The 15,635-nt window shown below is 39.4% G+C and overlaps 1 protein-coding gene across 1 annotated transcript in view; it reads right to left on the bottom strand.

Moving 5' to 3' along the window:
- Nucleotides 1-622: 622 nt before the first annotated feature.
- Nucleotides 623-15,635, bottom strand: part of LOC102206705 (beta-galactosidase-1-like protein 2) — a 21,335-nt gene continuing 6,322 nt past the window's right edge. Inside the window, exons 7-19 of the mRNA XM_005720666.1 lie at nucleotides 15,467-15,548; nucleotides 13,686-13,750; nucleotides 13,380-13,464; nucleotides 10,858-11,001; nucleotides 9,961-10,041; nucleotides 8,310-8,416; nucleotides 6,911-7,057; nucleotides 6,607-6,678; nucleotides 6,178-6,256; nucleotides 5,933-6,020; nucleotides 3,373-3,487; nucleotides 2,566-2,682; nucleotides 623-1,132 (exon numbers count right to left, since the gene is read on the bottom strand). Of these exons, the coding sequence (XP_005720723.1) occupies nucleotides 1,046-1,132; nucleotides 2,566-2,682; nucleotides 3,373-3,487; nucleotides 5,933-6,020; nucleotides 6,178-6,256; nucleotides 6,607-6,678; nucleotides 6,911-7,057; nucleotides 8,310-8,416; nucleotides 9,961-10,041; nucleotides 10,858-11,001; nucleotides 13,380-13,464; nucleotides 13,686-13,750; nucleotides 15,467-15,548 (1,269 nt within the window). The 3' untranslated portion in view covers nucleotides 623-1,045. The remainder of the gene's footprint in view (nucleotides 1,133-2,565; nucleotides 2,683-3,372; nucleotides 3,488-5,932; nucleotides 6,021-6,177; nucleotides 6,257-6,606; nucleotides 6,679-6,910; nucleotides 7,058-8,309; nucleotides 8,417-9,960; nucleotides 10,042-10,857; nucleotides 11,002-13,379; nucleotides 13,465-13,685; nucleotides 13,751-15,466; nucleotides 15,549-15,635) is intronic.

Raw genomic sequence — 15,635 nt, 5'->3', positions numbered from 1 at the left:
ACTGCATGTAATTTCCCCCTCAGAGTGAAGACGTTTAGGGCTCAAAGTCTGGATAAAAGTTTTGCTTTCATGCTATTGTTGTTGTAACCAGTGCATTTTTTGTGCTACTATATAAAATGGTTTTTGCCAAACTTTATGTCTACATACATCTTGCTTGTGTTTCCAGCTGTTTGTAAATCCATTGATTAGATCAAGTGTTGGACTTAATGCATCAGGTTACCTAGTTCAAATGAAGATTGAGACATTTTTCATAGTGCACGTTTGAGGTATATGTTTTTTTATTTCCCCTGAAAAAATTATTAATTTAACACAAGTTAGTGGGCTCATACTGAGCTTTGAGGACAGAGACTAAGTATCGATCCAATACCAATATCAGCACTACCAAAACGATCAATATTTTGATCGATCCACCCACCTCTAATCGATCTAGAAAGCATTGCTTTCCTGCAGTATGTCTTCAAAGAAAATCCCTGATGATGACCAGACACATGACAGGTTTTCATAAAAAGGAAAAGAGATTTTCAGAGACACTTTGTGTGCATGACCTATCCACAGAAGCACACAACATACCATCAGAAGGTATATTTGAAAAGCAAACAGAGTCAATAAATAAATAAAACAATTTAAAGGTTTCCTCGGCCTTGGTTAGTGGCAGAGAGGTCAAACAACTCTTTATTCACACATTGTTGTTATACAGTCTGGATGCAAGCAATAAATTAAGTCTTTCAGAGGAAGAACATTTATTATAATCAAGTTCACTCTCCTTCCGTTTCTTGATCTCCAATTACGTTTCAGGGTTTAAGGTTAAATCTGTTAAGAAAATAAATTAAAAACAAAGCTGCAAACACACAGCAATGAGAAACTGCTGTGAGGAAGTTGGTTACACAGCTGCATTTCTGATGTCGTGCTCACTGACGTGTAAGTCTTGAGTGTTTTTGAGTTGCAGAAAGGCGTCAGTGCAGCTTACAGCGGTCGTGTCCTCCCACGCTATCCTCCCATCCTCCTCCCTCTTCCTCTCTTAATCCACCCTTCCCTCTTGTTCTCCTCACTGGACATCAATAGTCATGCCATAGTCTGGGCTGCTGGCGAACTGGATCTTACCATCTGTTTCCTGCTCTTCAAACACTATGACCTATGACAAGTCAAAAACATTGCATACCGGCTTATTTGAGGTCATGAAAGTACAGTAAGTGTGGGTGTTTAAGAACTAATGTCAACATACGCACACTAAGAGAGGAGAAAATAGGGAGAAAGAGCAGAAATAAAGTTGCAGAGTTGAACAAAACAGATGACTGAAAACTGCAGCGTATGACCGCCAATATGTTTTGTCATATTAGTGGAGCTCATATAAAATAGCATGTGCATATTATATTATATTATAAATAGTGGAGAAAAATCGAAAAAATGTTGTAGAGAAGGGAAAAAATCTGCATAGAACTAAATAAATACACAGATAGTTTTGTACGCACACATTCACTGGCCACTATGTTATGGACGACTTGCTAGTATCAGGTTGGACCCCCTTTGCCTTCAAAACGGCCTGAATTATTCATGGCACAGATTCAAGATAGTGATGGAAACATTCCTGATTGATGTTGGTCCATGCTGACATGATAGGATGATGTGCTGCAGATTTGTCAGCTAAATCTTCATGATGTCAATAAACACATCCCAAAGATGCTCTACTGGACTAAGATCTGGTTACCGTGGAGCCCAGTTGAGAACAATAAACTCATTGTCACATTAAAGAAACCAGTCTGAGATTACCTGAGTTTTTTGAGATGGTGTGTAATCCTGTTGGAAGCAGGCACCAAAGGATGGGTTCACTGTGGTAATAATAGGATGGCAACAATACTCAGGTAGGGCTGTGGCATTTAAACAATGCTCACTGTAAAAATATCCCCCACACCATGACGCCACCACCAGCAAATTGATACCACCACTGATACAAGACAGTGAGTCTTAAAGTTCTGACCCTGCCATGAATGCTGTGGCAGAAACCAGGACTTGGCAGAGCAGAAAACATTTTTCTAATCTTCTTCTACTTTTCAATTTTGTTGCATCTGTACAAACTGTAGCCCTTGTTTCTTGCTCTCAGCTAACAAGAGTGGGAGCCGGTGTGGTCATTTGGTGCTTTAACCGATCAGCTTCAATAAATGATGAACTGTCCTTTCAGAGATGCTCTTCTGCACGCCTCAATTGTTATGAGTGGTTATTCGAGTTTAGCGATTCTCCTCTGATGTCCTCTGATGTCCTGCATCAGAAAAGAAAACTACTGCTCACTGTATAATTGATCTTATTTTCAGACCATTCGCTGTAAACCCTACAGATGTTTGTGTGGAAAGATCACAGTATAAGCGGTTTCTGATAAAAATTCAGATCAGCCTGTCTGGCACCAACAACCATGAAGTCACTTAAATCACATTTTTCCCTCATTCTGACTCAGTTTCAACTGCACCAGGTCGTCTTCACTAGGTCTCTTGACTCTAGCTAAAGTGTGTAAAACAGACTTTAAACAGATTTTCTAAACGGTAAGCACATGTGTTTCTGGAGAAGACACAGTACCTGGTTGTCACCCCTGTGAAGCCAGGGTCCTGGGACATAGAGAGTTTGCTGAGGACCAGTGGACCAGTAACGTCCCAGATTCTTGCCATTGATGAACACAACACCTTTGCTCCAACCCTGTGAACACAACCAGTTCCCCATTACAGTGCGTAACGATATTAAAATATTAAAAGAAAAAAAACATGTTCCCGACTACCAATAGTAGGTGGACTTACTCATGCCTTACTGAACATCCTTTTCTCCTAAAAACCTCTTTAGAAATTGTCCGATCTCACTAGCAGAGCGAAAGAATAATATCATTGTGTAAATTTGCCCACTGAATTATAAACGAGTCAGCATGCAATCAAGCCATTTATCTGAGCATGTTTTACAGATGTGTATTAACTATGAAATAAAGACTAATTCGTTAAATCAACATTCATGACAGTAATTAGAAAACCAAAAGTCAAAGTCGATTATCACTCCCCAAAATGAAATTCAGTGAAAAGCTGATCTCCTAACAGATGTCTGCTCTAAACTGAATTTCTAGCTTGATGTCAGAATTCGTAACAGATTAGAGGAGAGATCCCCCTGATAACACGGTGACGACAGCTTTAGATTGTTTATGTGAAACTTCTGTGTTTCTGTCATCTAGAAGCATCAAAACTCGAAATTCATGCAAAATAAACATCAAGAAAAAATACTTTTAAATTTGAATTTGTGTCAAAAAAAACCAAACACCACTCAAATCTGTGAAGTTAGTGAGGATATCATTTCTAATGATGTTTTCCCATTTTGTACAATGGTGCAATCAACTGAATCACTCACAGGGAGTTTGATGAAGGTGTCTTGAGGTGAGCCGTTCACATAGAGTCTGCTGTGGAAAAACCCTGGGAAGGAGGGCTGATGGCGCATGGACATCCAGTGACCTGCACTCTCCAGTCTGTGAAGAATGAATAAAAAGTACAAATGTGAGTTATGTGATATAAATCTGACTAAAAAAAATCACTTTTAGCAGCCTGTTTGTCCGCCAGCAGCATATCACGTCCTTCATACAACATTTATTTTGCTAGCAGTGGAATATGCAGATGTATTTACACACTTCACTTTTTTAACAAGTAAGTGAATTCAAAAGGTTACAGTGATATAAGATCAGAATTTCTTCTCCGGGTAGGAATCTGCAGCTTTCATTGGTACAATGCTTTAGGACTTGACATTTTCAGCGCGGTGCTGAGGTAAGAAATTTTATTTTGAAGCTATACAGCGAGAAATACACTAGATTTGCAATTAAAATGTTACTAGGAAAAAATAAAGACCTCTAACAGGCTGACAGAGTAACCCTAGTGTTCATTAGCAATGAGAAAAACGAAATAAATAAATTGCAGTGTGGGGTACAAATGTGGAGCACAAATATGGCAATATGAGAGGGGATTCTAATAATGCAATCGTGAGGGGAAAGCATTTGGTCCATGCAGAGTGCCACCTCCTGCAAAATGGCCTTTTAATGTTTGACTGTAGTGTTGTGCTTCCATGTATAGAAACCACCAGACCCGATGACCATAATGGCATTGATGGCACATTCAAGGTAGGTAGGTCATAGCATCAAAAAACTGCAAGCTGAACTCTCTGAAAATAACACAGATCAGTTTCCACTGCAGAGCTATGTTCAGTTCTTGCATTTGTGTGGCCTGCCCTTGAAGGTAAAAGCCTCAAAGAACATTTCCAGAAAAACAGCAAACATACTGCAGTATTCAATGCCTGCTCTGTTTATCCATGCTAGTCCATTTCTACCCTCAGTGCCTCTTTGTCTTTGCAGTAATTTTGATGTTTTGGAGCTCTTGTAAGGCCTAGGATGAAAAGGAAGGACACTCAGGACACGGGTATGAAGGGGATAAATTATCACCCAGCTCAGTTTATTCTTTAACAGAACATATTTATGCTCATTCAGCAGGTCTGCTAATTTATCCAGATAAAGCTTATGCTTATGCAAGAAGCCTGGAGAACTATTCTTGAAGACTACTTAAAGAATCTATAGAAAAACTTGTCTAAGAGAGTTCAGGCTGTGTCAAAGAATAAAGGTAGTCATACCAAATATTGACTTTTAAGCGTCTAACAAACTTCTAACAAAATATAAAGAAATCAGGGTTGGTGCAAGACTTTTACATAGTACTGTATGTTTTTAATGACATTTTGTTGTGTGTTCAACACTTATCTATGACATGGTTGTCCTTGGGCATGGAATTGGCATTTTATATATTGACTTGCCTTTAGAGCCACTAAGTGCTACTAACTCATTGGACCACCACATATTGGGTTAAAGTATAAAAAAGTACAGTTGATGTTTAAAGAGAGCAGAGTGAGGTGGGAACTCATTTTTGTGACTGACCCTCTTGGTTATGCATTTCTGCCAGTTCTTTTCTCGGTGTGCAAAATATAGGGAGGGAAATATTGAAATCAAGTGTGCAAATATATTTACTAACATTTCCTAAACACAATTTACTGCAAAGCGTGGCGATACTTAACTCCAAAAAAAGAATGTCTTATTCTTTGGTCCTGAAATGGTGCCAATTATTGCTGCACTTAGGAGCCACCTCAGAGGTGTAAGGGTCCGTGCTAGAAGAGAGAGACGCTTCTCCACTCGTGCCAATTTATTTGGAACATCGGACAAAGATGTGATTAAAAACATATCATTTACAAAGTTTGCTCAATGAACTCAGAGATGACCTGGAACCTCCAACCTGAAGGAGTCACAAGATACCAGTGACAACCAAACTTCCAGTTTTTGCCAGCAGATTCTTTTCAACATATTGCGAGTGCTATCTCACAACCTGCAACTGGTTCCAACAGGAAAGTACGGCAGAACGGCGAGAACAGAGGGATGACAATGTTGACTTTGAACCCTACAATTTAACCGTAGAATTTTGAACTTATCATTTCAGGACCATGGAAAGTGCAAGTAGTTTTCACAGTGCTCAGTGTGCCATTAAGTCTGCAAACCTGTTGTTTTTACTAAACAAATCCATCTCTCAAACCCATCCCTTGCAGTTATTGGCAGATTTAACATGTCTTATTGAAATCAAGTGACTGTGTTTAGAAAACAGCACAACTTTTGTACATCACTTGTAAAACTAACCCCGCCTGTCAGCGTTATTTGGGGATTATGCTCACACTTTATTTTTGCCCCATTTAGTAAATCTGGCCCTTAATGCTTTTAACTGAAGATGTTTTTGATGGTTTTTTTGTTTTGCATTCTGGCATCATCTTCCCACTATCAGGATGGTGATAAGCAGGATTATTACTAAATGGATTGGATAAGAAAAGGCAAGTTTAAAGACGGGGAAACACAAACGTTGGTGGGGAAACTGAATAATAACTGACACATACAAACCTGTTTACAAAGGCAGGCTTCATATCCAGACTGTGAATATTGAAGTCTCGGAGGGTGTGCTCGTTTAGCAGAATATCGCCAACAAGACCTGAAAGGTGAGTCAAAGCTGCTTCAGTTTCTTTATGGATCTTAAAACAATGTTAATGAGTTTCTCTAAGGCTCTCAAATAAAAGGAAAAGATTTCAAGGCAAGACTCGTCTGACTGGAATGTCTGCAAAGCCATCTGTTTGTTAAACTGCTTGCACCTTTGCGCTGTTCATCCAGGGTTTTTCCATAATTCACTCTTCCACAGTTCTCCACCAGTAAGCCCAGAGTTCTTTTTCCCTTCAGTGGGAAAATACATAAAACATTAAAGGGCATTAATAGAAGAACAGCAGCATTAGCACACAAAAAAATCCATTCAGTTGTTTTGATTTTAGCAACTCATCAAGGCTGATGTGTGTCTACTGTTTTCTGTAAGGCTCAAGGTGACTTTCTCATTTGTTAGGATAAACAGTTGTTTGAAAATTTGCTGTTGGCTTAATACTGGGACCCAGCTGCCAAAAAAAACACCCGGCAGCATCCCCTGAAGCTTTCAGATGCAGCATTCTGTTAAATATTTACAACTTTATTCTTTTCAAACAGCCAACTGTGTCACATTTTCACAGAGAAGGACAGACAGACTCAAAAGTTACCTTCCCATCAGGTACAGCAAGTTCTTGCACCGTATAGTCCAAAACGCCTACAAAATGTTTATCCACAAAAACCTGGGGAAAAGAAGGAAAGTTGAACATAGATGTATTTGTCTTTCACTGCATTCAATCTTTCCTGAGAACTGCCCACTAATACCAGACCAAATGGTCGCAGCCTTGACTTGTAATCCACAAGTACGCTGATCATGGGTGTGATTTCTAACAAGGAAATCGCAGCTTTCTAGGTCCAAATGTTGTCACAAAGACTGTGGATGGACTGTGTGTGTGTCTGTCTTCCTGTCCTTACCAGAGCTCTGTCTCTGACATTGTTCTGCGACTTGAGAGCTCCGCCACTGGTGATGGTGGTCTCATAGAGCGTGTAGCCATATGACTGACCATTGTTATTGTTCACGGGGAGATTCTCCATGTTCACCGGCCTCTCCGACTTGAAAGGCTACAAGATATGCATAAGACAGGTATTTTAACACACAGCATAAATACATATATATACAGTTTGTGTGTGAAATTCGGATTTTTAAAAATATGAATGAATAAAATACAAGATAACCTCTCTCAATACAGATCTGATAAGTCTTCCACTTGCAATATGACCTGATGTTAGTGTTTACCATTAACATTGGCGCTTTCCTATCTGCTGCTCTTTTATTCGGCAACAATCTCCTACCCTTGGGAGGCGCATTATCTACCTTTCACGAGACAATAACCACTCCCTGCTATGACACGATTAACCACATACCTCCAAATGCACAGATACAATATCAAGCTCAGACAACCCACTCAGCAGCTCTGGAGCGGCTGGAGAGAAAACATGCTTTTTAAACAAGGGTGTGCGGCTGGACAGGGGCACAGTAATTGCCGTCTCACAGGAAAGCAAATTATTGCGATGGGGAGTGAATAATTAATGTTGTAAGCAACTGCCAGACCTGCTACATCTGCTCTGAATATAAATGCCATTGAAGAACAAGGCGTAAATGGCTAAATTAGACTGGTAGACATGAAAATAAGCAGAAATGACAACACCACCTTAAAAGGTTGGTTGGTGTTTAACCTTAATTGTTTTCTTCTTCCTCCTCTTTAGCAAAGGGACATTTGTTTTTTTTGTGCGTGTGTGTCGCATTCGGGCTTTTATTTCCACAACAGTCATGAAGCTGCACACGGCTGATTTCTGCTGCTCCCCGAGCAGGCCGCCGGTGTAGTTAGGAGAAAATGTCTTGCTCCGAGCGCTGTTGTTCATTTTCTCGTTCAGACTTCTCACAATAGCAATTCACCAGAATCATTTAAAATTAGCCGGGACACGTGCCTTGTGTGATAATGCTTTGTTTTTGGATCATTTAAAAAATGAGACACAAAAAAATGCTCAACTAAAGATGCATATAAACAAACCCCAAAGAGCACAGATGATTAATTTGACAAACTACAGCTAAAGTTCCTTATCATTAATCTTTTTATTATTATCATTAGGAGTTAGAAAAGCTAGAAAAGTGGCTCCAAAAGTTAACAAAGGTAACAACCAAAGGCTAACAGTAAATTGTCTGTGAGCTTGGTTGCATTTCTTATGTATTCTCTCTGTAAACAACCTTGCAGCTTTGCTACACCGTGCAGATGAGCGTTGCTTCGTGAGACGCTGTTATTGTTTATTAATGCGTTCCCCATATTTTGGCACTCGCACTGCGGCTGTAGCTTACCTTGTCAGTGAAGCGCAGACTGTCCCACAGAGAGATGTGCTGCTGGATGACAGCGGGCTGGTATGCTCTCCGCTCATGAACAGGGGGCAGTTCAGGGAGAGGCTGAGCTGTGAAAACAAGGTGGGAAAAATAAGCATAGCCTGCAGTTTGGCTCTCTGTCCTTATCCTCTATTCACCACAAGGAGCTTTATTCTTTAGGGAGCTTTTGTAATTATAAAAGGAGTTTGCCTGCCTGTACATGTTCTATACAGACGGGCGACGAATGAAATTCAAGTCTCTCTTAAGAAATTAACAAATATGTGGACCCTCTCACTGTAGTGGTCAAGGATTCAGCTTCTTCCTTTAGTTTGTCAGCTATTAAGAACAATTTTGAATACTGCTGCAAATACAAAGAAGATCTGTTACATCTGGCATGTGAATGATACACTGAAATAGAGAAAAGGTTGCTGGACATCCTCCTAGATTATTAAACCACGACCTCGTACAAGACTTTCATTCTCCAGCCTTTAGATGCTGTCCCTGAAAAACTGTTTGAGCCTCCTTGGATGAGCCACAAAAAGTCCTCAGCAGCATCCAGTTTGCATTCCAGTTTACAGTCTCTTTACAACGATTAGCAGTGGTTGCCCATGCCCTCTAACAACTTTTAAAGGCGTTAAAGCACACAGTGGAAGAAGTTTCACATGGCCAAGTGGTAACAGCTGGAATAGCCAACACCTTTCCTCTAAATATCTCTCTCACTGCCTCAGCGGTGGATCAAGTCTAACATAAGATGACTAAGAACACATACAGACACTAACTACAGACTTAAGGCCTGCCTTAAATTCAATAATTTAAGTGATTTAATGTACCGTTCTGTAAGTGTGTTCTGTTGTTTATAGCAGCGAAATAATACGAAATGCCCAAAGAATATAAAATCATAGGCTTGTTTTAAGAGCCATGAACCTTGACAGAGTTCGGGCAGTCAAAGGTAAATCTAAAAAAAAAAAAAAAAAAAACACTCCAGGAAAAAGACACAGCTCTGACACAACGTACATGATGACAACCAAACAATAAAAACATATCAAGTTGATCTAATTAAGGAATTAGGTCATGTGTTCGCAGCTGCCGAGAAGAACACAGAGCAGTTTCAGACTCTCATATCCGGGCCATTGCTCATGCTCAGCAGACTACAAACCATAAGGATGAATCACGCACAGGCAGCCTTTCAAACTATCTTCAATCACCACGGTGTTGAGCAAATTATTAGCTTGTTGTGCTGGATTCAATCCCAGATTGCCGAAAGCTAGCCATAGCCACAGAACACTTGAGACTCCTGCACCCGACCGCAAAACCCTTGTTTTACAAAGAGGGAAAACTGCCTAACCAATAAACGTGACAGAAGGCCGAGGATGTAATTTTGAAGATGAGCAGTAATTGAGGGTCATTGACTTGGACACATTTCTGCCACACATGCACAAACCCTCAGACACACACACAAAAACATATCTGTAATCCATGCTTGTAATCATATGCAAAGTGATCCTGCTTTAGCCAACAGAGAACAGGTTCTACAAGGAGAATTTACTAAAGAGGGCGATGGAAGAAAAAGGAGGGGAAGAAGGAGCGATAGAAGATCTGGGAGCCCGTCTCGCCAGCAACGCACAACACTCACTGTGGTAGTGGCTGAATAAATTCCTCAGAAGATGGTACTTGTTGGTGTAATCCCCAGCCTCGGATAATGGAGCATCGTAATCTGAAAGATAATGCGCTATCAGAACATAGGCTCGGGAGGCAGAGAGGGAGGCAGAGATGCCTCTTACTGTGGCAGATGCTTTCACTGTGCGCCCCTATCAAACATCTCGAGGCAGCAGCGGGCCGAGACATATTGCACTTTATCTTGACAGAAAATGGAGGCTTTGTGAGGCAAAAAAGGTAAAAAGGCATTGGGAGAAATAAACACAAGTATGAGGGGCTGCTGAAGGTCAGAGGTGGCCTTGCCTACTGTGGAGCTTGTTTTTTTTAGCATTCTCCTCCTTTCTGAAGAACAAGGTCATTACAATGTTAAGTACCCTAGAGGAGGATATAAAACCCATTGTACCATCTTTAATTTACATTCCCGTGCATTTATTAGGTAATGAATTCATCTGTGTGCTCTGCATATTTATAAGTTTCAGGTCAGATGCTGCTGAGTAGAGATAGCACCATCTACAGACGTCTCAAATATCCTTATCATATTTTTTTATCTACCAAACAACCTCCCATTTGTTTCAATGTAACAAGCTGACAGAATGAGACTATGTTTCCAATGAGTTATTATCTACATGACGCATGCAAATTTTAGCCTATTGTTGTGCAAAATCCGTGGGCTTTGATAAGTGTCACTAATTACGAATATGTGCCTGTGTTGAATCCTTGCGGCAGGGGCAAGTTAAAGCCTGACCAGCCAGCCATGTATAACTTCATTTTCCTCCCAGCTCTAGCAGAGAGGTTTGTTTATTCAAATGTCAGGAAATACTTGGCCAGTGTGCTTTAGAAGCTCATGAAAGACAAACTGATTCGTTCCACATACCGTAGCTTGTTACCATGGGTTCAGGTGCCGGTAGTCCAACAGCAAAGGCCCCACTCATGAAGCCAAAATTTGTCCCCCCGTGGAACATGTAAAGGTTGATGGACATGTCCAGCTTAAGGATTTTGGTCACCACAGGTATCATTTCTGTCGAGAAAACCAAAATAAGGTTTTATTTCGCTGAAAGTTTCCCATATGACCAATGAGTGAATCAGGGAATAACAAACAGGACTTGAAGTCACAAAAGGGGGAAAACAAATCCACACAGACTCGAATTTAATGAGCTAGAGCGGCTGTTTTAATACCCCTATTGCCCTCAGTGTCACTTTAACTGAAACACAAACCACAAATCCTATTACAGGAAACTATAATTTATTACGGGGCAATGCTCACACCCAAAAAATGGCCTATTTTCTTGCACAAATAAGCTTAATATATTTTGTAATGAACGTGGCTAAGAAGGTAATTAAGAATTTAAATTGAATTTTAGTAGTGTAACTGGACTGAGTTTAATGATTCTAATCAAGAGGCGTTAGCCTTTTTGAATAACAATCGGGCTAGGCGAGCAGTAGAGCTGGACTCGGCTGGTTTCATGGTGGCAGAACTCACTGTGACCAACTGCTGGGTGTGCTGCAGTCTGCAGAGCACTGAACTGTCAAGGACATGAATCCCCCTCTGAATATTTCAGTGTTCATTTCATTGCTGTGACAGTTTCTGCGTGGTGAGGGTTTTTCTTTCTCCCCATTTTCCTTTTCAGAGCATTTTTTTTGTTAAGATGCGGATGGCTGCTAGGAATGACAAGAGCAAAAAGGAGGCTTGAGGCACTGCAATCTTTTCAAGAAATAAGATGTTTCCAAGAGCACTCAGGATGATGATGCCAGAGTGTCTGACTGCCATTAATCTCAACAATTGTGAAATAGGTGCTATCATTTACGTCATGACTGTGCATTAGACTATAAATAACACACACACACACAGCAGCAACATATGGAGCATGTTATACAGATGATATGTGGGGTACAATGTAGAGTTAAAGAGAGAATTCTTAGATTAAAAGACATGAAGATTTGCTGTTTTATACAACCCTGTTAAACATACATACACATATATACATATACACACATATATACATGTATACACATATATATTTGTGTACATTTGTGTATATATATCAGCAAATAGCTAATATATCAGTCAGGCCTGGGTAAAATATAAATAATAATACAATGTAATGATTTTTTAACCAATATAAACCATTATTTAATTTAAAACAGTACAAAGATAAGATATGAAATGATGAAAATAAGAAACTGCATTGCTTTATGAAACTGTACTGCACAAACTTGTTTATCCCAAAATACATAGGAAAACTCCATTAGTATTTACTTTTTCTGCCACTATATACTTTTGCTCCATTGCAATTTAATCTATTTCTATTTTTTTTAATTCAAGTGCAACAATAAACCATTGTAATATGTACAAGTTACATTTAAATTAAATAAGTGAATTGCTATTTCTATACTTGTTTGCTATAATTTCACATAAAAGTGTCAGAGATTGCAAATATAAAAAAGATTCTACAGGAATTTTGTCATTTTTGGCAAGGTCTCATTTGAAAAGAGATTTTAATCGCAAAGACAAAGATAAAATCAAAATTAAATAAATAAGTAAATGTCCTTTGCTCTTAAGCAGGCAGATATTGCATGAAACATGCATCACGTTATTTCTCATGCAAAATACAAACCAGTATAGCAACACTATGGGAAACCCATGATGATGTCTTCCCACCAACAGAAATGTAGTGCACAACACTTGATCTGTATCAGTGTTTTTGTATCCGTTTATCTTTTGTGAGGCTGCAGGAAATACAGATGGGAACTCCTCCACCTCAGTTCAATAAAAATCAGTGAAGCATATCTTTGAACAATTCTGCAATTAAGAGCATGGTACACAGCCTCTGGTCTGTGATACTTGGCTTACAATCAACCAAGCATTAAAGCTATATAAATCTCTAACAAAGCCATCAAACAAGTAAGAAATGACCATATGCTAAGCTGTATACCCCAGCTGCACTGTGTGGGCTCAGCACCTTCTTTGAAGAAACATGGCGTTAGACACTGTCTTACACTCAGCCTGAAGAAAGGCTCACACAGCTCCCATGGCAGTGAGTTTGTCCTTACACAGTCTTTCCTCTGGCATAGACACTGTTTTATACTCAGCTAAAAGGTTTGTCTTAAACCTCTCTTACCCTACGGCACTGTGACTCTGTCTTACTCTCAAGACAGCCTGTTTTACTTTCAGTGATTTTGTAGTAGCTTGCAGCACCAAACCTGTCTTGCTCTTGCCTCAAATTATCCACCACTATCGACCGTCTGTAAAAAAAAAAAAGTTTCACCCACAACAAAGAATCCATCTGCAGTAATCCTAACTTACGCTCATTCGAACCCCACACGCTCATCATGGATCCCGAATCTCTCTTAAAGAAAACATGTTCTTTACATTTGTAAAAATAAAGCACGTCTTACCTTCAGCAGTGTAAACATGGTGGAGCCCGCCCCAGAGATCAAACCAGCCAGACCAGTACTCCATCACCATTTTAGGTTTCTGAGGCTAGTAAAGAAAACATGTTTTAGTGTAACTACTCAACCAGTAAAGCAACTGATAGTTTGAACCTTTCAAATCCCTTTCATAGAAAACAGTTTCAGTTTGTTTTACCAGGATTGTCTAATTCTTGCAGAGAGCACTAAGTGTGGTGATGAGTCTGATTATATCAGAAAACTCCAAAATCTATCAACATGAATTTAACTAATTTAGTGGCAAGAAAGACTTGCTTGTATTTGTTCCAGATACTTGATTTCATCTGGGTCCAGTTTTTGAAAATTGATGGTTTCCAGAGCTGCAAACAAAAAAAAGGACACATATTACGTTAAATAAGGCAAAATATTAAACCACTCTTCAGAGAGGTATTAGTCATTCAACCATGAATTGGTAGTATCTGAATGAAACTAAATTATCCTTTAGTTGGTAAAGACAGGAAAGGCAGGAAATTGTTCTGATAAAAGACTGTGAACATACAATACTGCGCAAAAGTCTTGAGCTTAGCACTTAGCACTAATTGGAATCACTCAAGCATAAAAAAGGCACCTAACTCAAGGGAGATGTGTATACATGTAACAGAATACTTAGCAAAGAGAACATTTTAAATTGTATCTTTAGGCAATTTGTTACCAGCAGTCTGTTGTAGAAACACATAATTTGTTCCAATTTATTTAGCTGAATCTCTGAAAACTGCCAAAGATAACAGTCTGAAAGGCATAAAACAGTATTTCTGCTCTAACAGTGTGATTCCCAAAGAACAAACAGCCAAGAATTTGTCATATCTCAGCAAACAATTTTGAGGAAACTGGACAAGTGAATTATCTGCAGCTGTAGATAATCTTAAATCGAGTGTAGCTCCAGCGGTAGAGCACGTCATCCATTAATTAGAAGGTTAGTGGTTTGATCCCTGGCTGCTGCAGTTTGCATGCCAAAGTATTCCTGGATAGAAAGTTAGACAGAAAGCACTTGGGTGTAGCGGGGGAAATAAACGTTTGTATGATAGGTAAAAGAGGCACGTTGCATAAAGTTCCCCGAGTGCTTGAGTAGAGTAGAAAACTGCTATAGAAGAACCTGTCCATTTAGCAGATTAACAGTATCCTTTAGAAAGTTGTCTCACTTCAAAGCTCATAACCTGCGAGATGCAGCTGACCTCTCAGGGGATCAATCTACTGTTCACCAAAACGTGATCAGAAATGGTCTCAGTGAAAGGGTGACTGTCAAGAAACCATTTGCAAGGATGAGAAACAGGGAGAAAAGGCTGAGCTCTGCCATATTACACGACAACAATTACCCTATCAGTCATGGACAAACCTCCCAAAAGCCGCAAGCTCAACATTATTGAAGCAGTGTGAGATCATCTTGACAGAGAACAGAACAAAAGGCAGCCAACATTCAAAGAAGAGCTTTGAATGTCCTTCAAGAAATCTGGAGAATTATTCCTGAAGACTACTTCAAAAAAGCTTGTTTACAGGAGTCTATGAGCGTCAGTGTTGAAAAAAGAAGGTGGCCACAAACTGAAACTCTGTGTTAGCCTTTATTTTGTATTTCCAGTGATGCTTGCACATAGTTTAAACTGTTTTTCCCATTTTGCTAACAAAATAGAAAGAAATGAGAGGTAGCTTGAGACTTTTGCACAGTACTTTTTGAAAAATTATTAGAAATACATTTAAATATTTTAAGTGATGGTGGATGCTGGTTTCTAATTATATGAATACTACACATCGGAATATATCAGTAATACCAAGTATCAATCAAAATGCTTTAGCACTGCAGTAAAAACCAACAGTACATAATGGTTACTAATTAATGTGAATTCAAAAACATTTCTGGTATGACACTAAGATTTGGTTCTGCATTGTAGTTGTGCAACACTGGCGTGCACTTATTTCCGACGTTTTTGCCGTTGTGCATAAAAATGAGACATGCCAGCCAACATATTGTAGAATGTGTGTGTGATTGATTGGCCATTTGTGCATACAGCAGCTTGTTTGTCTGCCAGCCAATCTGACAATACCTCCTTTCACTCCTCCAAGCTTCAGCCCGTCCTTGTTGTCTGAGGTCAGCAGCAGCTCTGTGATACCCCTTGACAATAGCGCCTGTAAAGATCGGAGGGTGGGGGTATTATAGAGGAAACTAAACAAAACCAAAATTATATATTATATTTTTGAATATATATATATATA

The sequence above is a fragment of the Pundamilia nyererei genome, unplaced genomic scaffold, assembly GCF_000239375.1.
Source record: "Pundamilia nyererei isolate P.nyererei 1_Seehausen unplaced genomic scaffold, PunNye1.0 scaffold00003, whole genome shotgun sequence".
Taxonomy (NCBI): Eukaryota; Metazoa; Chordata; class Actinopteri; order Cichliformes; family Cichlidae; genus Pundamilia; species Pundamilia nyererei.
The sequence above is the reverse complement of the archived record's forward strand: the minus strand, read 5'-3'. Positions and strand labels throughout refer to the sequence as shown.